Source organism: Cololabis saira, chromosome 13 (assembly GCF_033807715.1).
Source record: "Cololabis saira isolate AMF1-May2022 chromosome 13, fColSai1.1, whole genome shotgun sequence".
Classification (NCBI taxonomy): Eukaryota; Metazoa; Chordata; class Actinopteri; order Beloniformes; family Belonidae; genus Cololabis; species Cololabis saira.
In genome coordinates this window covers 32,349,451-32,374,465 of record NC_084599.1, presented here as the reverse complement: position 1 = coordinate 32,374,465, position 25,015 = coordinate 32,349,451, and the positions used below count along the sequence as shown (strand labels likewise).

The following is a 25,015-nucleotide window of genomic DNA, read 5'->3' as shown; positions in this document are numbered from 1 at the left end:
TCCAGCCTCTGATATAGTCAGGCCCCTCTGATTAGGCAAACATAGATAATTGGGGAGGTGAACATAAGTCTGCAGATGGAGGGATGAGAAGGAGTAACTGGAATGAACCAAGCTGAGGGGTGAAAGTGTGCATAAAAAGACTGACTGCCTGAACTAGTTCCCAGTGGTCGCCACATAAGAGCTTCAGTAGCACCCTCGTGACTGACTAATCCTCTCCAACATTTTCTTTTTATATCAATCTGGCAATCATTTCTACTAATACGGCCGATGAAACATCAGACAATGATTTAAATGAGAAAATAACAACTCACTTGTCTTGCTCTGTTTTATTCTGGTATTCAAATTAGGGCTGGGCGATATGGACCAAAAGTCATATCTCGATATTTTCTAGCTGAATGGCGATACTCGATATATATCTCGATATTTTTTCTGTGCCATAATTGGGGTTTCCCCCAAAGCATTATAGCATAGCATCTCTGTTAGCTTCATTTTTTCTGAGGCAAACCCTTAAAAAAAACAGTCAGTTTTAATACAAAGCCTCGTGCCAAATGTCACACAGGTACAATTATTAACAGAGGTCTGCACAATATCAAAATCTATAAAACAAATGAAATAAAAATAAACTGCCTGCATATATAGAATAAAAATGCTTCTTGAATAAAATAAAACAAATATCCCTTTCCTGCATAACAATTAAATTAAAATACACTGTACAATTAATACAATGTAGACAGTAACAGGCAGACTTTTCCACTGAGGTTGACAGTTGTGCAAATAACAAAACATTTGTGCAAATCTCAAATAAAACATTCAAGTCAATTTGTCACAAAATAAGCTATATCAAAATTAAAAAAAAAAAATTAAATCGATATAAACGATATTGTCTCGTACCATATCGCGTTTGAAAATATATCGATATATATTAAAATCTCGATATATCGCCCAGCCCTAATTCAAATGCACTAATTAACAAATGTGACATTAGCTACTTTTGCTGTGAGAAATGTGTGGCTAAAGGACGAAGTAAAATACACCACTGCAGTAAAGTAGGAAACTAAATGACTGGATTATGGATGCAAGGGCAGCATGCATGCCCCCTCTATGACGGAAGTATATTTTCCTCTATACCACCAAAAGTGACGGCGAAGCCCATCAAAACGCCTCAGGATGAAAAGAAAGCAGGAAAGACTGTTAATGGGCATTTAAATATAACTGACAACTGGAGTGACAGGCAAGACTCATGACAACAACCTGCCAAATATAAGATATTCCCCCCCGGCTCTTCTTCTCTAACAATCATAGATGCTGATGTCGACGTCTCTGAGGGAGGGTGTTGTTTTTTTAGGAGGAAAATGACAGGAAGTCACGAGAGGATGAGACCCAAGGGGTCCAAAAGAGGACAAAGTTTTATCTCAGCCAGTCTTGACTACGTCTAATTTGCTTACAGACGGCATTAAGACGTGTATGAAGCCATCTGGACTGTGAAGGATGAAATTAGACAAATTGCTATGTGGTAAACTATGTATCTTACTGAATTCTGTTGTTGATGTGATCATGAATCTTACATAGAACGGGGCGGGACTTTGATAAGCGTCAGCTTCTCCCGTACCCTTTTCGTCATGTGCTGAGTATGCAATGTATAATGTTCTGGAGATGAAATGTGTCTATATAAACATGCCGAAATAAACGAAATAATAATAATAATCCCGGCTTTACTGGTGAATTATTTGTTTTGTTGTCAAGAGCAACTACTAATGAATATAACTACACTCTTAACGGGTTCGCTGAACACTCAGAATTGCTGTTAGTATGACTTTAGCAAGTTTAGGGAAAAAAAATAACCAGCACAAAACTGGACATAAAAACAATGTCTTCTTCAACATAGAGAGAGGCATGCAAATAAATAAAAAAACAACTGATTTTTCTACAGATAAGAATTATTTCCTTCATCACATGCCATCATAAATCTTGAATCCGTGTGAAACACATAAGCTGCTATATGTTAAGAGGAGGAGATGTTTTTTATCATCAAATCCTGACTGATCCTGTTTTACTGGCATTTAAAAAGCTGACATAAACCTCAGTTAAAAAAGGTGTTCGTTATCCCTAGAGGAGCATGATGCTGGAGGCTTTTAATGAAGTCAAAAGAAAGAAAAAGGTAAGCTGTAAAAAGAAGAAAAGAACAGAATATCAACTAATCCTGATTTTAAATCACTGAAACCTGAACAAGTTACACATTTCAGATACAGCTGTGAAACATCAGCAGCTGTATTTTAACAGACATTTCAAAACCTTTACTAACAGATGTTATATCTGTAAAGTAATATTTAATGTGTGATGCTGCAGAGCTCTTTCTACCAACGTCTGTGCAGACAAGTGGGAAAAAGTCCAAAACGCTGACGATATCTTTACTTCCTGCAACTATTAGCTCCAGTAAGCGAATAAAGGTTAATAAATCTGTTTCTGCAGGAGATGGTAAACAATCATAATCCTCTCTGGTTATGTGGCTGTGTAAAAAATTATATTTCACAAGACCTAACTACAGTAACACAGTTCAACCCAGATCGAAAGCCAAAAACCAAAGTGGTATTTGGAGGAGAAAGAGAGAGAGAAAAAAAAAGGACTTTTCCACCTCTGGGTTTCAAGTGGTACTATTGTCTCGACTTGTACGGAACTCTTTCTGAACTGAGCGAGACTTTTCTCAGCAGCGCCGTGCCTGGCCCATTTCCTGTGTCTTCCACTGCTCTGTCTCACATACCGAGCCAGACATTCACACACCCACGGTGAGGGCTGAGCATGACCGGGTCATCCGGTGAGCCTGAGAGGAGTTCCTGTTCCCGAGTCTCCTGCAGCTGCCTCTCCGGCTGCCTCTCCGGCTGCCTCCCTGTGCTGAGGTGGTGGAGGTGGAGGAGGTGGTGCTGGTGCTGGAGGGGGGCACACCTGGGGCCAAAAGGGGGCAGGATCCGAAGCGCTAGGATACTGGAAGGAAAGCTGTCTAAGCCTTTCCTGGAGTTCCGTTTTTTACGCAATATACATGAGAGGCAAAGCTTTGGCACATGTTGGCTTACCCACGCAGAACACACTGTGATTATGCTAAAACCGGAAAGGTTTAAGAAGAAGAAGAAAAAAATCCCTGGATCAGCTTCTCTGGATAAATTAAGGCATGAATTGGATTGTAGAAATCAAATTAACACTTGCAAAATAATAACAACAACAATAACGCCAGCTAATTAACTATTTCTAACACCATCCAGTCAACAAACATCAAATATAACAGCACTTAATACATCGTCACGATCTGTTACATAACATAGCTGGAAAGTGTCAAACCTTAAATTCTAAGCCTTTATGAATGACTTACTAAGGTACTCAAACCCATTCATGCCGATACGACACACAGTGCAGTTCGGAGTAAATCAACTATTTTGTTTGATGTTTAAAATGTCAATCATAAAACATATGTGCATTACAACATTTTAATGCATAACACTAAAAAATTAAGGTAAAGAAGCTGTAAACTACATTCACAAAAGACCATCATGCATTGCAACCACATTGTCATTTATATCCTTCAAAAAATTGCTGAAAAAATATTTCATGTCCTAATTTTTCAATGTATTCTCTATTATGTATCCTTGTTTTCTTTTCATGTTTATAATTATAGTTTTCCTATGTTTGTACATGTAATTTTCTGTTTACAGTAGATGATGGGAGTGGAACTCTGTACAAGCCCTCTGGGCTTCGTTCCCTCCTTGCACTATTTTTTAAATTGTGCTAAATAAATAAATACAAATACAAATACAACCTGGGACAAGCTGCAGGAGATAACGGAGAGTGCACACTCCATCGTAAACTGCACATCACGCACATCATCTATGTCTAATTGGCGTGTTAAAATGATCAAAGGTAACCAGTTTTTCTCAGTAAAGACCTCACAGGACCTGCCGCTTTAAACTTTGTCCCACCGGGAGGAAGATCTGAGAGGCAGCGTCACTACGATATTATAAATGACAACCCGTACGAGGAGTCAGACAGCAAAAAAACAAGAGAAAGCACAGGTTAAGTGTGGAAAGAATGTGAAAGACAGGTGGGGGGGGGGCACGTTCACCTCATCCCACACTGCACTGGCCAGTTCCAGTTGTCTCACCCTCCTCCCCCGTTCACACTCGGATGTCATGCCTCCCCGAAGGAAACAATGTCAATTCCGTAAAGGAAGTCATAAGAGCGGAGAGGGCGGTGTGGAATCAGCGTCTGTAGGCTGTCTAGTCAAAACAAGGCTTCTCCGCTGTCTGGTCTTAGTTTGGGGGTAGCTACGTGAGGCATGACCGGAAAGGGGCCCATATGGACACAAACTGGACTGAACCTAAATATTTCGTCTGTAAAAACATGACCTAAATATTGTGTCTGCAGAGATGAAGTTTCCATCCTGTCTCTGGACCTAAAGACATCTAATCTAAGCTTCTCACAGTTATGAGAAATATCAGCAGTTGTCACTGACCAAACTTTTTAGGCTCGGTAAGCCGAACCGATGTTAAATGCTTATAGCAGTACATCATTAAAAAGACCAAATAGTCATTTCAAAGCCATTAGTGGCCACTCCAGCTCATTAAAGTCTGTGAGCACCACAAGTAAGAGGTGACAAGTTCAGTAATCACCGCATGAAGATTTAAAGGGAAATCCATTCAGTCAATAAAACTAAATCACACATCGGGGCTTTGTGTAATTATTGAGGTTTATGCTTGAGTAAAAAATGGTTGCAGAGAAAGTAAAAATTGGAAAAAGACGAGAAGAGAGAGAGCTATTGCAGGCAATTATCTTTTACCTCAGTATTGGACTGAGAGCCTTGTTAGCAAACTGACAACCAGCATCCAAATGAGAGGAAAAAGGTCACCCAACTCCATTACTGTGAAACGCCTCATATTGTGGGAAGCAGTTTAAACATACAGCAAAAATTATCATGGCAGCTTGACTGAACCAGTGCTTTACTCTGAAAGTACTTTGCCAATTGCGCCTACTGGGGTCTAGTAAATGTTTGTGCGGGTCAAACTTCAGATTCAGGAGGAACTATGTAGGTTCCTCCTCAACCAGCTCAATGGACCAGTTCACTTTCTCTCATATGGGAATTTTTTCAAACCAGTTTGACTTTGTAAACTTGGAAAAGGCATCCAATGTGAAGGTCCAGATGGGATTCTGGGTCTGTTGCTATGGGCTATCCCAGTGTTTCCAAACCCTGGTCCTCGAGGCACACCGTCCTGCACGTTTTAGATGTTACCCTGCTTCAGCACACCGTGATACAAGTGGCTGTGTCATCAGCAGAGCTGGGTAGAGTAGCCAAAAATGGTACTCAAGTAAAAGTACTGTTACTTCAGAATAATATGACTCAAGTAGAAGTAAAAAGTAGTCATCCAAATAATTACTTGAGTAAAAGTAATAAAAGTACTTGGTGAAAAAACTACTCAAGTACTGAGTAACTGTTGAGTAACGTCTGATTTATTTTTTTAACACAACCGTTCAAACAGACAAAAGTACAAAATAATCATCTTCATGCAAATTAAAGCAATACATTAAAATTAATAAAAAATAGCTTAAATTAAAATAATCTTAAAGTAAATTCAAGTACTTTAACAAATAATAAAATAAATAAAATAATAACAGAATAAAAAAATAAATTAAGCACAAGTAGCACAAAATTTCAAGCCTTTGTACTTTTCTTTTTTAACCAGGCAGAACTAGAACAAGCCCATGAACTCATAAAAACTGTGTGTGTTTGAGTCTGTGTAAATGTGACAAAACATGCAAAAACAAACACTTTTCCCAAAGAATCACCCAGTGATGTCATGAGATTGACGCGTACGCAGATAAAAGGGATAAAGGAAAAGTAACAGCTCAACGTAGCCTAATGTAGCGGAGTAAGAGTAACAGTTTCTTCTTCACAAATCTACTCAAGTAAAATTAAAAAGTATAGTGATTCAAAACTACTCCTAAAAGTACAACATTTCCCAAAACATACTCAAGTAAATATGACGGAGTAAATGTAACTCGTTATTACCCACCTCTGGTCATCAACATAGTTGTGCAGACCTTGATGACAAGCTAATTAGAACCATTAATTAGAATCAGGTGTGATGATGAAGGGAAACATCTAAAACATGCGGGAGAGTGTGCCCCGAGGACCAGGGTTGGGAAGGAAACACTGGGCTATCCAGTCCCTGTACAAATGGAGGTAGGAGCCGGACTCTGCTCATAACTTTAATGGACAGGATTTCTTGGTGCAGTCAAGTTGTGGAGGGATTTCGGTTCAATTATGGTTCAATGGTCACAATTTAATCTCTGCTTTTTGGGGATTATGTGGCTTCATCCGGCAGGGGACTTTCCGTTCTCACCTGAACAGTTCGCAACCAAATGTGAAGCAGCGGGAATGAGAATCAGTGCTCTGAATCTTAGCGTCGAGGTGGCTGGGAAGAGGTTTGCTTAGGCTGCTGCTCCAACAACCCAAACTGGACGTGTGTGTGGCTGGATGGAAGGTAAAAGTTCTATCGATTAATTGGCTGTTTTGGGATTTTATTATTTTGTCAGGTTGGCTGCTGCTGCAAGACCATTTTTAGCTTTTTTTGGTAACTTTAAAGCTGAAGGCTGGCTTCTTAACTAATCGTAGGTGAAATGGCAAAGCCAAGGTTGCATTTGAGCAGACTAGTAAATGCAGTGCAGTTTCCAAACTGTTCAGGCGTGAAATTGGACTTGCACCTCTTTCTGTAGAAAAATGCATTAAATAGTGCCCTATCGTCTCTAAGATTTGTTTCCCCACACGTAATCATTGTGATATTGTCAGAGATCAAGATCACCGAGGTTGAGGAAACCTCGTATGTGATGCAAAAGAATCTGAAGAGAAGCAGATTGGTTGCAATTTCTCGGCTCTTCACTCTGTTACAGTGAATGAACTCAAATATCTTGTTAAAAGGAATTCATTTTTCCACTTGAAGCCGGCACATTTTCTGTTTCAAGCTTGGAACAACAGAACAGAGGAAGAGTGAAAGTTAAGTCGAGGGTAAATGAGGTTCAGTGCTGTCACAGTAAAGACAAAGGAGGATCGGACTGACCAACATCAGTCATCTGTAAACTCAGAAAAATCACCCAAGATCATGTTTTTCATATTCTATAATTAACACAATCCAGGAATGACACTTACTCTACGCCCCTGTAACCGAAAACCCTTGGTTTGTGTTTGGGAACCAGAAAAAAAAACATATGACATTACTGGGGAGAAACAGTGGTTCTTAGTGGCCTTTCAATTCAAGCTAAATACAATAAATCTCCACCTGAGACTCCTAACATGACACATGGCCTCATTTCCAGTAGAAATGTTCATATTACTTAACTAAATTAAATTACAGTCCTTTCTAAATGGTCCTATTAAAAATTTACCAAATTGGATTTGATGACACAAGATACCATGTTTCTTTGAAGCAATAAGTGTCACGATGTCAGGGAATGTAGGACCCAAATGCAGGAGACTGAAGCAGCAGGAGCTCCCAAACAAAAGTAATCGATTAACAAAAATGCTGCATAACTAGGAAAAACAAATAAAAGGCCCAAACTAGACAGAACCAGGAACAAACCATAATCGTGGCACAAACAATAAAAACAAAACAGCCCGGGAGGGACACAGGAAGAAAAAGTACAAACCAGCAGGGAAGAAGGGAAAGACGTGACAAGATATACTCATAGGACTCGAGGTGCAAACAATCAGGGCAGATGAACTAGGGGCAGAACTGTAACGCAAGGACAAAGACTTTCAAAATAAAACAGGAAAAAACTAATCTAAAAATCATGACAATAAGAGGTCTAATATATCATGGAAATATTTTACTTTACAAGATAAGATATATTATAAACTTTAATACTCGACTTGGCGTATCAGCCCCTTGGTGAACCCTGCTGCCCTCAACTGCGACCTTGAGCAGTCATCTCCTGAGACCGAGCTGGAGCTGGTGTCTTCATACTGCAGCGGTGGAACACATGCAAACACCAGCAGCAGCTTTGAAGGTTAACAGTGTGTCCCACTGGAACAACCAGGTAGAAACTTTAAAGCTGCACAAAAGACTTTATTTCACGTTAACATAACTCTCAATTTAAAATGTGCTTCAAGCATTGATCTCCCATCTTAAAACACTAATTTTACACCCGTGCTCCACCGTAGCCAAACTCCGGCTTCATTTGTTGCTTGATAAAGCTGACATGAATCCTAATCCCAAAGTAATTAGCACACGAGTCCCAAAAGATACAGGAAATATTAAATTAAATACACAAGATGTGCAGATACTGTATAGTGATTTAATGTCCCAGGATTGTCCTTGAATATAACTTAATTTTACCAGTAGGGTTTCTTATTGTGGTGAAATTTTATTGTGGTTTCTGCATCTGTCTAAACACAAGTGGCTATAAGGAAAGAGCTTTCTTTCATATTCCGGCTCATTTTCTTGTTAATGCTTTTCTTCTCAGTTTTACTCTACATGTTGATAACTGTGAAGCCTGATGATGCTTCTTGTTCTTCATCATTATTGCCAACATGGGAGTTTAATCTGAGTGACTAATCTGAATGTAGTTAGTAACTAATATAGTTATAGTATGTTAGCCAGAGTTCCCATATCTATTAAAACTACAGAATCTCTGACTGAATAAGAAATGTAAATCTTTTTTCTGACCTGCTGCTGTAAAAACGATCAATGGAATATGTGTGCAAGCACCAGCATGCAAGTTTTGACTGGCACAAGGAGTGCCTGCTGCTGAGACCTGAACCAGAGCGTCAACAGGAAAACTACTGTATGCAAAACTATTTTAAGCAAATGCATCCTTAGTATAATCCACATATATTACTAATATAAACATGAATAGAAATTCCTTTTCTGTGGTTGCTGGGCTATTGGTATTTTGTGAGCAATCAAAGTAACTATATGTGTGTATGTTCTGTGTCCAAATGTGTTCCTATCAAGCTTTACAATCTCAGATTTTAGCCTGCTTGACAAAACACAAAGTGTAAACCATAAAGGCTTCAAAGCAAACAAGACAGTAAATGTCATAATGATCTACTGCGCTGCATTCACACGAACAAATCTGCACAACACAATATCATTTCCATTTAAAACAAGCCTTTCACTTGATAAAAAGCTTTTAAGCCACAGCCTAATATGATTCTCTTGCTTTACCCTCTTCCCTTTCATTTTATAGGCCTTTATAATGCATGAGGTCTATAACAGAAAGTGATTATAAGAAGCAGAGGGGGGGATGTCAGCTCTTATGAGGCAACACATTCATTTTCCCAGTACTTTCTTTGCAAGATAAGGAGAAAAAAAAAAAGAAACCTGAGACGCATCTGACAGAGACCAAGGATACAAAAATAGATTAAAATATAAAACCCTTCAAGCAGTAAGGATACACCCAGTTGCTACACAGTAACGCGACTTGCAATCCCTTGAATCTCTGATAAGCACACCTCTGAGTTTTCCCGTCAGTTGTTTTTCACACCTGCTCTTGACAGTTTCTTATCAAAAACATTTTTGGCGCAAGTTCAAGCCACTTCTTTATCTCCCCGGAGACAGTCCAAAGGACCTGGACAAAGTTCACTTTTCATTGCGAGCACATAAAGCTATCCTAGTTAATGATAAAGTAACCCAATTCCATGTTTGTTTACACAAAATCAAGAAACTCACTTTCATCAACGGAGCATTGACGTCTGCATGATACCAAATGGACCAGTACCAAGTCAATAAAACATGTAGACAATGCCAAAGACTGTATAATATATCTAAGTTGTAAAATTGTCAGCAACAAATCGAAGCGATAAATTTAATTGTATTGGAATCAAGATACTGAAAATAATAGAAGTGACTAATGCTACAAAACCTTTGATGATTCTTAGGATACAACTTTGTTCTACATCTGAAAATTATAAAAAAAAACTTTCATAGACAGAAAACAACTATGTGCTAAACTTGATCTCGTGTTATTAGCAGGATATTCAGTGTGCTCCAAGTCAGTGTTATGTACACAGATGTTTCTATGATCATTAAACTAATGAAAAAAGGCAGCATAGCAAAGAGTACGTTTTTAATCCATCATATTAAAGATATTGTTGCTCATTCCTCACCGGCAAACTGTTACATATGCCCAACTTTAGATGTGATGCAATGAGAAAATCCATTTTCACATTAAAGTGTGTCAATTTACTGGCTTTTTGCATTATTTTTCCATAAAATACGACCTATTATAATTCATCTTGTACTGTAGGATCTCTGGTGTACACAGGTCTCTTAAGGTCCTTAAACAGCATCTTCATCAGGTTCAGTTCTGAGCTCTGATTGGTGTATTTACTCCAAAGCCTGAGTCAGTGACCTGCTGCAACATCCATCGTCTACTAACTTTAGCTGGCGGACAGCCACCCTGACGTTACTCTGTGGCATGTGGTCCAGGTCCCGATTCAGCAAAGCAACCCTAAATCATAAAGCTCTCTCCACCGTGCTTCACCATTGGAATGATGCTTTGATGTTGTCAAGCTGTGCCATGAGTGTTGGTCCTAAAAAATGTCAGCTTTACTTTCATTAGTCAAGGAAACTTATGTTTAGTAGCATTTTGCATTACCAAGATACTCTTGGGCAAACTTTCTTAGAAGTGCAGACGCTTCCTCCGTGTTCTACCATGGACATCTTCCTGTACACTGGAGAGCAGCAAACTTAAAACGCCTTTTGTCAGTCACAGTAGCTGTAAACTAACCCTTCAACCTCATATCATTACCTGAACTCCAGCTGCCCAATGAACTTTTGTTTGGACGTAAATATTCAATTTGGGTTCACAAACAATTAAAACTGCTTAAGTGTTATCACCTTAAATACAGTACAATCTGCATATCTACTACTGGACTTATGAATAAATTAAACAAAAAGCTGTTAATTCCAGAGTGTAAACATATCTTTTCTTGCCGGTGCGTAATTGTTTATGTCCCGTTGTCAGACATCTGTAAACTTGAACCTTCTCTGACCTTAGCAGAAAACCTGAGGAACCAAATCCTTGTTTTCTTTGACATATAAAAGCCTTGTGGGCAAAAGAACATGTTCATGGCATGTGCCGGGTGCACACGTGCACGCATGCAAATGTCACTTTGAAAAATGAAAGCTGGTTCGCCGAGGATAGCAGCACTGATCTTTGCGATCAATACCTCCGCCGCCACTGAGGCTGGGGCGCCATTAGCGCCATCGAGCCAAGTAAAGTGACTCTGATGTGGAATGACAGGGGCTTTCACAGGAACCGCTCCACCATTTCCCTCATTGTCAAACACACGCACACCAATACCCCACAGTGCTCTCACTAGGCAACCATGTGCCCTAAAACTGTTGATTTGTTTTCCAAAAACAAAAAAAGGCATCTCATTCATTAACTTCTTTGCAGGCAGGTTGCCTTGCATTTCCATAATGAGATCTGTGTTGCCTCTCTTACAGTCTCTTTAGGTTTTCTTAGTAGGATAGCAACTCTGTGAGTTATAAAGAAACCCATTTCAAGATGCTGAAGCTGCAGTTTGATGTATGAAATCACAATTGGCAATAAATAATACATGAAACCCTAAAAAATCTGCATGAACTTAAAAAAATAATCCACCTTTTGATGGTGCACATTGTGAAGAATTAATGTTTCTGAAATGGGCGTTGCCTCATAGCAGAATATCCTTTTGTGATGGCTGATGTACTCATCATATGACCTCATATGGCACAAGGCATTATAGAGATAAAGCTTTCAAAAATAGTGTGCATATGCCTGAAAAATACATAAAAATCCAAAGTTTCTTAAATCAGAATCAGTATCCCGTTTATTTGGCCAGGTCAGGTCAGACAAGACATAGAATTTGATTTGGTTGTTATCGCTCACTCTACAGTGAATGGGTAAAAGACAAATGACAGCTCTTATTAACATACAATTTAAAAAAAGTGAAAGGTGCAGCAGAATGAGGTAGATATGATTATTGGAAGGTCCATTGTCACAGCATATGATTGTGTTATTATAATTACTGTTATTATTGTTATTGCACGGTGATTGATTGATGTATAAATGTATTTACCCAAGATTTATTGTGGCCAAATTATTAACTTGTGAAATCAAAGTTAATGTTTAAAATAGATCATACAGGATGTAGGCTAATAATATCACATAAATTGTCACAGTGATGTTTTGACATTCTGGTACCTGCCCACATCCCTCCTGCACTTTATTAAAACTGCACGCCAGGAGAGCCCACAGCGGGCACGCACGCGTGGAGGAGGACGCCTTCCCTTCCCTTCCCTTCCCTTCCACTTTCACGTCAAACTTTTTTTTTTTCTTTTTCCCCTGCTGTGTATTGAATGCTTCCCTACCTCTCTCCTCCTGCTCTCCGCCCCGGGTCTGGTGATGAGCGCCGTGTCTCCGCACACCACGGCCGCGTCCTCCACGAACACGCAGTCCGGCAGCGCCTCGTCGGCGGGCAGCTCCAGCAGCTCCAGCCCGAGCTTCCCCCGCAGCACCTCCACGTACGCGGCGTGCTCCTCCTGCGCCCGGCGCACGTCCACCTCCGCCTGCTGCATCCGCAGCGCCTCGGTGGCCAGGGACGCGGGGATTCCCCGCACCACGGCGTGGGTGTAGTGGCCAAAACCTGCCATCAAACCAGCCATGTTTTCAGCCCTTTTCCACCCGTTCACTTGGCACGCGCAAAATCTGGAAGGAAAAAAAAAAAAAAAAAAAGGAACACCCTAAGAAGCAAATCCGGCGAATGAATCACAACTACTACTTTCTCAGTGGAGCCGGTGGTGCCTGTCAGTTTGGCCGGGGTTGTATTCTTTATTTACAGTAGCCCGCTGCAGCAGTGTCAGCCAGCGCTGCTCCAGTCCAGACACCGCGGCGGTGACGCGCTCCGACCATCACGTGCAGCCCGTCAGCGCTCAATAATCCAGCCCAACAAGTGACAGCAACACACGGAGCAGGGAGAAGGTGGCTTCATCACCTCCACCCTGGTCGCCAAAAGCACATCCTGCAAGTCAGCCTACTCTAGTGGAATAGAAGCGTTTTAAAAATGTTTTTATTTTATCTTTTTTTTTTATTGGAGGAATCAATAAACCCATCAGCCACAAAATAATCACCTGGAGATGAGGGGGGATGAGGGGGGATGGCATCCCCCCTGAAATAAAAACGGTCAAAATCACCCCCCTGTAAAACTGCCATCCCTCCTTTCCATCCCTTATGTCATTTCATCAATGAATGTGGTATTACTGATATTTCAACATTTAGAGTCATCACCAGAAAAATAACTTATTTGACAATTTTCACCTGTGTCAAGTAAATTTTCACTTTAAATAAGTAGGAAAATCTGCCACTGGGACGAGATTTATCTTCTTATTACAAGCAAAAAAATCTTGTTCCAGTAGATTTTTCTACTTATTTCAAGTGAAAATCTACTTGAAACAGGTTACATTTTTGTTTTTTCCAGTGATGAGTCTTGTTTTAAGTGTAATGAGATTTTATTTTTACTAAAATGAGACATTTAACTAGAAATAAGACAAATATTCTTGTTAAGATTTTGAGTTTTTGCAGTGATCCATTTTACTTATCCTGTGAAGGACAGAGTCATATTGATAAGTTCAGAAAACTGTTTTTTATTGTTGTGTTTTGATGTATTTGATGTAAGCCCAGTGGATATTTAAAGCTTACAGAAGGCTGCATTTAACTGCTGCTATGTCATTCCTGCAGTATTTCTGCAGGTGTTTTGGTCAGTGCTATTATTTGTAATATATTATATTATTTGCAATCAGCACAAACTATCCCCATATTGTCCCCATATGATAAAATCCACCATTCCCCCTGATTTCTTTTTACAACTCGAGTACTGCCTATATTAATCCTCCTTTTTGTAAAGAAGAATCGCTCTTATAATACACACGTTGGCAAATATAGGTTTCTACCCTTCCATAAAAGGCAAATGTATTTATAAAGCACATTTCACATGATGAGCATGGACTCAATGTGCTCAAATACATAAACAAATTACAGGTTTACAATAACAGAAAACAGACAAAACTATGTCAAGAGAAAAACAACAATTACAACCATAATTCCATTTTAACAAAAGTGCAATCACCCAGCCAACCATGTAGAGTTTACTCAAACGCCTGTGCAAAAAGGTAAGTTTTTAGCTCTGTGTAGTAGTGACTGGAAGCACCATGAGCAGATCTAGTGTGAATTCTAGGTATGATGAGAAGACTCTTATTTGATGATCTAAAGGATCTGTCCGGTATGTATTCAGTGAGCATGTCAACCATGCAGGAGGGAGCTAAGCCATTCATAGATTTAAAGACAATAAGAAGTACTTTAAAATCTACTCTTTGTTTAACAGGGAGCCAGTGAAGAGAGGATAAAACAGGAGTAAAGAAAGAAAAAGCAACAAAAGTCACTGAAATAACATGAAACTGACAAAAGTAACAATAGTCATTTACTAAAAATTGATTAATGAAGGTATAGATTTTGCCTTTGGACTGTGGTTCAATAGAATAATTAAAGGGGGGGAAAAAAAACCTGGACCAAAATCGAGGGATTTTTGTTCCTCTCAGTGAGGCGGCTGCACCTGTAGGCAGGTGTTTTAGTTCATGCATTATGAGCCAACTGCTCCAGCTGTTACTGTCAGATATCTACTCATCTTCAATCACATTCTAATCAGGACTCATAGAAGGACATTTCCTTGTATCTGCACAGATTCAACACGCCCTGCAGCAGACGTAGCAAAGCAGTTCCAGGACATAATCGAGCTTCCTACATGTTTCACTTTGATGCTTGATTTTTTATCTATGTAATTTGCCAAAAAGCTCCAGTTTTGTCTCATCTGTCCACAGGATTGTCTCTCAGAAGCTTTGCAGCTTGTCAATATGCATTTTGACAGGTTTTCTTTTTTTCAATGATTGCTTTAAATGCCAGAGTCCTCTTTGGTCATCTTCCATAAGCAACCTTGAATCAAACAGTGACAGATCTGATGCTGATTTACCTGGGTCTTGGAACGTTGGGCTCCATGGTTACCGTGGTTACCATAATTTTCCTCTTGTGTCCACGTCCAGGGAGGCTAGCCCCCTTGGACTGTAAACCTCTGCAACTGTAGCCACAAGAGCATCAGCCTGCTTGGAGATGGCCTTTTAGTCTTTATCTTTACCTGTTTGTCTACAATTTTCAGACAAGTATCTCCTTTGCTTTCTCTGGTCCATGTTCAGTGTGGTGAACACCATTAAACCAGACAGAGTAATGACTCTTAACCCTTTAAAAAGTCAATGATTACCTGATTTTCATGAGTCAGTGCTCTGTAAATTATTATTCATAATTACAAATGTTAGGAATAATAGAGACATCTTTATATTTTCTTCACCATACCTTCATTTATGAATCAGTACTTCTAATGTAACAGTTGTTTCTGTGGTTGTTTGGACTATTTTTTGCCATCTAGAAAGGTTGTAGGGGAAATGCACCATTATAGGTTTTGGGATCTATAAAGACAGCTCAGTAGGCTGTACTGAGGTAACGAGAGACATACAGTAAATTGCTGCTTTATCAAATATGAATCGAAGCAGTTTCGAGTGACATTGGGATACATGTTTGCAGCAAAATGGAAATCAATGTTAGCATTCAGGAGGATGGAGCTATGTCAAAATAAATGTATATTTCAAGCCTTTGACAACATTCAAAGCCTCAATCCACTTCGAAGTACAGACAGTTCTCCAAGGGAAAGGCTTTTAACTCTACTACATATCCCAAGCGCGAATTCACATTCTTCATGCAATGTTAAAACAAGGCCCATTTCCAAATGAAAAAGGCAGAGAGACAATATCTCCATCCTTCGAGCCGTCGCTTGGAAGACATATCTCTGCTCCCAGCAGACTTAAATAATGTACACAAACTTCAAGTGAAAAGAATATCAAAAGGGGATTTCTGTTTTTGTGAAGAGTAAGGCAAGTATGGGAGGAATGGCGGGTACGTGGGGGCTCCTATTCCCCACGGTGCCATCTAAGGAAGGTTCTGGGCCCGGTAAAGCTGTCAGAATGGATGGAATGTTTCGTCAGACATCCCAAAAGCACATTCTTCCACCGCGGGACCTCGCTTTGTCTTTTCTCGTTCCAGATTCACTCAATTATCCTCGACTGCTCTAAACATTCCAGTACATTCCAGGCGCCCCACATTCCTTTTTCCCCACTCCAGCCAGGATCACCAAACACCACCACCCTCCTCCTAACACCTGCCCCTCCTACACCCCCTTTTTTTTTGGAGGGGGGGGGTTTGTCCCTCTTCATTTTGGATGGACGTGGCTCAAGAAAAGCCCCTCTCTTTTCCCTTCATCCGGAGGAATTTGGGTTAGTTTAGATTAAGGGAAGCCCTCATTCTCCGGGCACACCTGGCTGCTGCACCGCGCCGCTCTGAAAGTCAAACCGGTGAAAGCAGACGCAGGCCTCCAGCTGCACGGCCTGCAGACAGCACGTCTTTATTTGTCTGTATGATTAGACTCATCGTCAGATTTTGACATCTGATTACACAGGTGCACAGAGCAAATTCGTTTATCATCAGCGAGGCAGTTTAACACACAAAATAAGCGGTTATTTTCAATCCACTGCAAGAATCTGTAGGCTGAAGGTTTACCATGAATGGCTGCACAATTAAAACTCCTTATTCAATGTCATTTAAATATTTGCAGGATGTGAAACCTACAACTGAACAAAAAAAAAACATCTTAGAAGACCGACTATCACATGGCAGTCAGGGAAATGCGCAATAGTTGTACCGGTATTTAAATGACTGATTAAAGGTCATATTAACAACAAAAGTGTCTCATATCAGCAGCAGTGGGCGGACTTCACGTACGAAAACAAACTGTCAACTCCCCTGCCCTTTTCCAGACAATTTCCAACGAAGACTCTGGGGATGAGTCAGTACAATAACAAAACTGTTTCAGGTGAATTTATGAGACCTCTTTTCTTTGTTGATCTTTTTTATTATTATTAGTTTTTAGTTGCTTACAATTTAAGGTACCTCAATGGTATCAACACAGATGCACCCCAGGGTGTCACTTTCTGTCATTCTGTCAAGGCTGCGTTTTCACTTGTAGGATTTTTTAATTTACTTTTTAACAGGAAAAAAAACACATTCTTATCGTTACACCATAAATACTGAAACATATGGAGGATTTTCTTTAGAAAAGCGGTGTTGTCTGAAGTGGCAGATATGGCATGAAAAGGAGGAGTCTCCTCTTGTAGACTGTTCTTTGATTGCCAACACAGGTAGTAATCATTCCTACTTTACTGTTTTGGTTCAAAGGTCTTCTGCATATTCCTCATGAAGAGTGTTTTTGTTAGTGCTGATTCTGAATCATCTGGAGCAGTGGACGAGGAAAGCTTTGATGAAGACATTAGGTCTTCAGAAATGGTCACCATGGAAGAATGTGCTCTTGTTCACTAAACTAAACCCATCACTGTCTGCATTTCACAGCTGGTTCTGTTGTTATCATTTACTCCATGCCAAGTTGTATTTGTGACATTGCAGTAACTGTCAGTCACATCTGACTGTAAAAAATTACAGACACAATAGTGGAGAACAGAATTACTGAACTAGAAATAAAGACACAGAAAATCTGAACATAAGAGAGTATAAGCAGAAAGGAGCATCTCTTTAGCTTTAAACTTAAACTCCCCCAAATGACTAAAGGATAAAACATTTCAAACGCAAGGAACTAACTGTAGGGGTTTTATAACATTATGAAAGTGGCTTTAGCAGCTGAGTAAGTTCAGTTTGTTGTTTCACTTACTGATGAAACAATTCATTTTTGTTTTCTTGGGCAAGGTTTTTTAGAAAGAAAAAGAAGTAAACAAGAACCTGTGTGGCAAAAGGTTTAGAGAACAGATCTAGTAAAATCCACTGGGAAGTGTTTATCCTTCTTCAGCTCATTTTCTTCAGAAAACATGCTCCATTTCCTTCTATTCTTCATACAGTATCTTCTGTCATTATTTCTTTTACAAAACTAAAGCATTTAAAACAAAGTGCAGTCCATTAGCTTGCAGACTCATTTTAAGTTGAAGCAATCATTCTGTCTGTCTCTGCTCTCTTCTTAAAACCTTGCTGAGGTTTGCAGGCCTTCATTAATGCGGAACTCTAAAGGTGTGTTTCCGTGAGGTTTCCCGTAGAGGGGACTCTGGGTAAACCCGCCAGACGGGAACTGCGAGCCCCTCCTCAGCCCCTTCATCTGGCGTGTGTCCACTAGACTGTAGCGCCACACAAGAACTGAATGGACAGGGCACATGTGTGGCTACATTTTTGTTCGCTTCCTTAACATAAACTGTGGTGGTAGCGTTTGAGGTTAAGAGAAGGCCACCTACCGGACCCCTTTATTGGCGTAATACACCAATAAGGCCTGAACCTCCTCGTCGGCCCATCTATCATTTCTTCTTGTAATCTCCATCTTCAACAAATCTTCTTGGAGCGAAATGTGTCTGGTCCAAATGGCTCATATGAGTTGTGTTCACGTGATTTATGTTCGTGTGAGAGGGCTGAATCTCATTTGGAATACCCGATCAGTAGAGACCTCCCACCACGTAGTTCCTCTAGGCCGATCTGAGTACCTCTCCTACTACAGGAATGTTTTTTCGCCCTGCAAAGGTTCCTGAATGCCACTTTTGCAGAGGTGGTTCCTGGCAATGGAGACAAGGGTCAGCCATCTGGCCCCTAATACTCTACCTGGAACTCCTGCTAGTGGAAACACACCTTTAAGCACCCATGCCAGTGTTTCAACCAGGTGGAGGTCTGGACTTAGGGTGGAAGCATAATTCTTTTTCATTTTCAGCTGTTCTGGCATAGATTTGTTGGTGTGCTGAGGATTATTGTCCTGTTTCATGACCCAATACCAGCCAAGCTGTAGCTGCTGGAAGGAGAGACTCGTATTTGACTCTGCTACCGTATTCAGAGAAGTTAATGGTCAACTTATGGCGCTTTACACTAGTCAAAAAATCCAAATCCGACAGCTGTCCTCAGCGAGGTTCGCTGAGGACGGCTGTAAAGCTGGGCATAGACTGTGCGATATTTTAGATCGTATGAGACTGCCCCATCTCACACTGCACGACTAGATTGCAGAGTTCAAAGGTTTAGAGCCGCACCATATGTGGAAATGCTGTCTTTTTTTGCTATTAAAACATGATTTGTAATGTGAATTTGCAACACTTAAACTACAAATAATAGTTTTTGACACGACATCAGAGATTGCGCACGCTCTCTGCGAAAGGTTGAGTCCAATCGGGTCGTAGCTGCTTCAACTGTGCGATTCCTTCACGAGGAGCAACCAGGATTTCAAACACGCTTGATTTTCTTGCGACCTCATGATTTGTGATCGGGAGCTCGTCGTGAGGTGTTAATCTCTCGTCGTTACCCCACGTACACTGCACGAGGCACGAGCAACGATTGGGTCAAAATCGGGTCAGATCAAAAAAAAGTTGCACGACTGGAAAATCAGCTCAAAACGAGCCGATAATCGCACAGTGTATGCCCGGCTTAAGCTGAAACGCGTCCGATTCTCTGCTGCTGTGCAGTGATTTAACTATACATTCAAAGTTTTTGTACTTACAGTGAGTGCTGTCGGATTTTGATTTTTTGACATGTTTTTTGGACTGGCACCCGGTGACACACTTTTGGTCTTTTTGAGTGAGCACGCCAAGTCTGCCGATTACTGCTTTTACGCTAGTACCTACTCAGCGTGACTCGACTCGCCACGACCCCGTTTTGCACTTTTACACTACGGGTCGAGGCGGGTGGAGGCGTGCTGAGTAGATACTTTTTCTGTAACTATTCTGCCGAGGTTCTGAGCGTGCTGAGTCGGCCCTGTATCTGATGTCATCACACTACACGCCACCGATTGGTTGGGGGGCGGGGCTGTCAGACGTTTGAATCAGGAAGCGGGAATCAGCGCAAGAGCAGCTCGCGGCTTCCTCATTTTATCCGACAGGCAACGGCAGCGCAAACGTCTGTTTGGTGATCCAACTCTGAGGTGCAGATGTTCATAAACCTGGTGGCTGAGGAGAGAATTAAAAAGGGATCTAGACGGGCAACAAGGAACGACCAGATCTACCAGGCGCTCAGTCACTTCTCAGCCGCTCCCAACTACCAACTGACTTTTCATCAGCGCCGTGACAAACAAACAAAAAAAAGAGCGGCGCCGCTTGAAGCTTCTTTCGCTTTCATTTTTTAACTTGATATCGAACACAAGCCACAGACCCAGCGGCACATATATCATCTCATCCATGTTCTACATCTTTAGTGTTGTTGTCTTCTCCGTTTAGATCACACAATCAAATACGTCACAGCTTCGCTCCAACCCCACCTCTTTCTCATCTGGGTGTCTAAAAACAAACGAGGAAAAGGCGAGTGGAGGCGAGACGAGGCGAGTCAAGTCGCGCTGAGTAGGTACTAGTATAAAAGCGGCATTAGTAGGGGTGTAACGATACACTAATCTCACGATACGGTACGATACACGATATTGAGGTCACGATAATGATACGATACGATATTATAGCAGTATTTTTTTAACAACCTTGAATGAGGAACATATGATTGGAAAAAATGGTCTTTTATTTGAAAGACACAAAATACAAAACAATGTTGTGCATTTGCCCTATTGTTACAGTTTGTAATGCTTTATAACTGTTTACGTTTTAAAGAGAAAGCCAGGCCAACCATTTTCCACAAACTGATCTAAAAGTAAATGTCAGGTTTGCATTATGCATCTTCAGTTTCATACAAGTAAAAATATTTTGCTGCATGTATGACTTGACTTTTTTCTTTTCCAGAAATTTAACAACTAAAATGAAATAAATAAATAAAAGTAAATAAATACATAGTCAACACAATAGATTGATATTGATAACCCCATATCGCGATACACTTTGTCACCTCCACGACACGTATATTGTGACGTTTTTGTATCGCAAAATTTTGTGGCACGATATATTGTTACACCCCTAGCCATTAGTAACTGAAAGGTGCTCAGTTCCTGTGTCTACAAATGTGGTTGTAAACAAACATGGTTCTGTGCTTTTTGACCCAACATCTTCACTTTGGTTTCACCTGTCCAAAAACAATAGTTCCAGATGTCTTGTAATTTGTCCAAATGGAGCTTTACAAACCTCATGCTGCTTGTTTATTTTAGAGAGAAGAGACTTTCTACTGGCAACCCGTCCAGTCTTTTTTCAATCATACTTTCAATGCACAATCCGGCCCTGTACTAGAAATTCCACTTCTGGACTTTGTGAACACCAAAGAGAAACCTTAAGACGGAAAGAGGAGTACATCCTTTGTCACATAACTGTAAGTATGTTGTCACAAAATGACAGTGTTTTGATTATCTGTTTCACTTTGGCAGCTGTTCACACAAGAATAAACCACAAATCATCTGACTTCCTGCTGCTAACAGAGGAAGGAAGTGTTTCTCACACACAGTGCATTCTAGTCGTGACATTTAATCTTGAATACGGCAGTGAAATATGTTGTCTAAACATGTCATGCCGTCCTGTTCTATTGCATCTGTTACTTAGATACGGAGGGGGAGGCTGAGGGATGCGAAAGGTATGTTTTGAGCTGTATTCCTGGCAGGACGTGGCAATGGCTTTCTACTGACTTGAGCCACAATATGATACACCATCATTCAAACTTTGACCAACAGTAAAGAAAAAAAAAAGTTAAAACGTCCTGGCTGGAGGCTGTGATGCTGAACAGATGGCTACAGTTAAAAGAAAAAGTGTGTATACTGTATTTTTGTTACATAATGGGGATTCTCGCAAACCCATGGCCAGGTCTTACGTCAGAGGAATCACAACAGAGATGCATATCCTGCTTTTTGGATTTTTTCCTATTGAATAATGGAATGAATTTTAGGCTACTGAGTGTTATTCTCCATTGACGTAAAGTTCAGACTCTGTTTCCTGTTACCTTAATAGAGGAGCGGCTGCACAAATGCAAAAACCTGCAGTACAATCCAACAGTGGACTAATGGAATCTGAACAGCTTGGTACTGTTCCAGCAATGTAATATTGTATAACATTACACATGTTACATAATAAAAATACTGGCTCATATGCTCCGCAAGATGCAACAAAATGTTTCTTTCTGTGTTCTTTCTCTTTTTGCAACATTGTCTAAACTGGTTTGGATGATGTGCTAATTAAATGATATGTGGTGGTTACTTTTCCCACACCTGTTATGATAAGTAATCATAACAAAGGACACATTGTTTTACATATGTGAGCAGCGAATTGAGATTTTTAAAGCCCAAGAAATACACATATCCAGACAGACTGCAAAAAGGAAATAGTGAGGAACTTAAACCAGCTTAAAATAGAGTGCAAAAGAGAAAATATTTAAAACCATTTCTTCTCTGAATTATTATGGAGAATATGAGCTCAGTGACACATAAAGTGGACTACAAAGAGAACAGCAAGGGTAAAAAAAAAATCCCTGAAATATCTTATCTGCCGCTGCATGTGACCTCATCACATCCGTTGTTGCCAAGCAAGGAAAACAACATCCTGATGCATTGTTAGAGATCTAGAAGATTTCAACCACAACTCTATCATCCAATTTTGCAATGTCTTTTTTTAGATCTAATGTTAATTTTTTATTTTTCTAAACTGATTAGTTGTCACATTATACTGCAACCATAGGCCAAGATTTCCCTTTGGACTAAATTCAGTTTAGTTCAACTTAAAACTCGTGAATTTATTTGATATGAACCACATGATTTGTACTTATTTGTACATGTTTCATATAATAGTGATAAAGCGCCCTCCGGAGCCTTGTAGGATCGTGTCACGAGCGTTTCCTCAGTCTGGGCATTTTCATCACGATGCATAAAACCAAGGGCGTAGGTTTGCATAGGGACGGTAGGGACATAACACTACCAACTTTTCAGGGGGCTCAAATTGTCCCCACCAACTTTTAAGCAACCTTATTTGCATTATATAATGAGTTCAGATATAAAGGTAATTTAGATCTTCCCAAATGTTGTAAGGATAGAATTGACCCTACCATTATTAAGTGAATTATTTTCATTATGTTCAGACTTACATTTACCCCTTTTCACTTGCTGAATTTGCCGGTACATTCTGGATAGTTAAGAGATTATTAATAAGTTTGTATTTATTGTGTATGTTAATATAATTTAAGTTATGTTCAAATATTGCAATTTAAATTGCTAATAAAATCCTGGAATATTCTGGATGTTTTCAAAATGTTTCTTTAGTAGTTTATGAAAACAAAGGTTTGAATTGAACTGTGTATCAGGGGAACCAATACATATGAAAGTTAGTATAAGTCAATACAGATTTATTTTGCATTGATCATTTAGCCTATCAATTAATTAGGTTCATATTCGTGACAGATTTAGCCCTGACCCCCGTTAACCCAATCTGTTTGGTCTTATTAATGTCCCGTCCCCAGCAAAAAGTGTACATGCAGATTATGCTGTTATATCGTCCCTACCAATGTTGAGACCAAACCTACGCCCTTGCATAAAACAAACGCGATTTCCTTTAAAAATTCTTATTTTTCAAATGTTTTATAGGCAAATTTATGAATGAATGAATGAATGAATTGTTTATTTTGGTTACATTACATTATTTGCAATTCAAAGTGTGTGTGTGTGTGTGTGTGTGTGTGTGTGTGTGTGTGTGTGTGTGTGTGTGTGTGTGTGTGTGTGTGTGTGTGTGTGTGTGTGTGTGTGTGTGTGTGTGTGTGTGTGTGTAAATGACAAAACACTTTCATACAAGTTTACACTCATCAGTTTCACACAAAAAATAATAATAAACTCTGTAACCGAAAAAGGAATAGGCTGAAGCCAAAGCTTATATTTGCCTACCCTGTACTTTCCAACAGAAAACCCAGATTATCTGCAATATGAAAAGAAACAAAAAGAGAAATTTCCCTTTAAATTGTTCTGCTTAACCAAATTATACTCCAATCATTTAGCATTGTAATCCTTGATTATTTTACTTTTCAATATTTTTTTTAAATTCAAACACATTTAAGCCTAAATTATGGTTCTGCGTTAAATCGACGCAGAGCCTACGCCGTAGGGTACTCCGTAGGCTCTGCGTTGGTGTAACGCGGAACCATAAACCAGCCTTTACAACGCACAGCAGAGCAGCAGCAGCAGCGGTGCCAAAGACACACCTCCAGCCCGAATCACGTGCATGCGCCCTGGAGATGCAGCCAGTCTCCCGGTATAGACTGTGGTCATTGTCAAAATAAGAAAAAAAAAAAACACATCATCCACCAGGGAAATCGCGTCACGAGTGTCCTAACGGGCAGGTGTGAAAGCATGACCACAAAAATCACAACCTAATCGCAGACGGCAGAGATCCGCTCGGAAGACGTCTGGAGCAAATAAATTCCAACCCGAAACCTCACTTTGAGGAAAAGAAAAAACCTCAAAATGTAATGCAGGCGGTGATTCATGGCTTTTCACGTAAACGCTGATTCAGTCCTCGAGTTTGTTGTTGAAAGAGACAGTAAAAGAAGTCCAAACTCACCGGAGAGAGGCTCTTCAGCCGTCTTGTTTCGGTGCTGCTGATTCACTATTATGTCAACACATAATAAAGCTACAGAGAAAAACAGAGATGGCAAAGTTGTCCGAATCCTGACCAACAAAACACTATGTCCTTATGCAAAGTATCCTCTCTGGATTGTGTCAGCCGTGCGGGGCAGCAGTGACTGCTCATGGTGCGTCTTTGCGCATTCCCTCTCGTAAAAGTGTTCATCAATCGGAATCATTTCAAGACTTAGGTGGAAAAGGGCTTATTGAGACCCCTGTTGTAAAACCTAGACAAGTATTTTTTCTCCCCCCACCATTGCAGCTGCCACTAACACCACAACATCTCATGTGGAAAATTGGACCACTTTGCCTCCAAACGGGACCAAAACTTTCTTCCCCGCGAAATGTGGA

General features: G+C 40.1%; 1 protein-coding gene across 2 annotated transcripts in view; it reads right to left on the bottom strand.

Annotated features, from left to right (window-relative positions):
- The window catches only part of ddah1 (dimethylarginine dimethylaminohydrolase 1), a 109,191-nt gene extending 84,421 nt beyond the window's left edge, over positions 1-24,770 (bottom strand). Inside the window, exons 1-2 of one of the 2 annotated variants that reach the window (XM_061738674.1) lie at positions 24,603-24,770; positions 12,396-12,732 (exon numbers count right to left, since the gene is read on the bottom strand). In XM_061738674.1, the coding sequence (XP_061594658.1) occupies positions 12,396-12,689 (294 nt within the window). In that variant the 5' untranslated portion in view covers positions 12,690-12,732; positions 24,603-24,770. Of the gene's footprint in view, positions 1-12,395; positions 12,949-24,602 lie in introns of those variants that run through there. The other variant, XM_061738673.1, reaches the window with a different exon arrangement.
- Between the last annotated feature and the right edge of the window lie 245 nt (positions 24,771-25,015).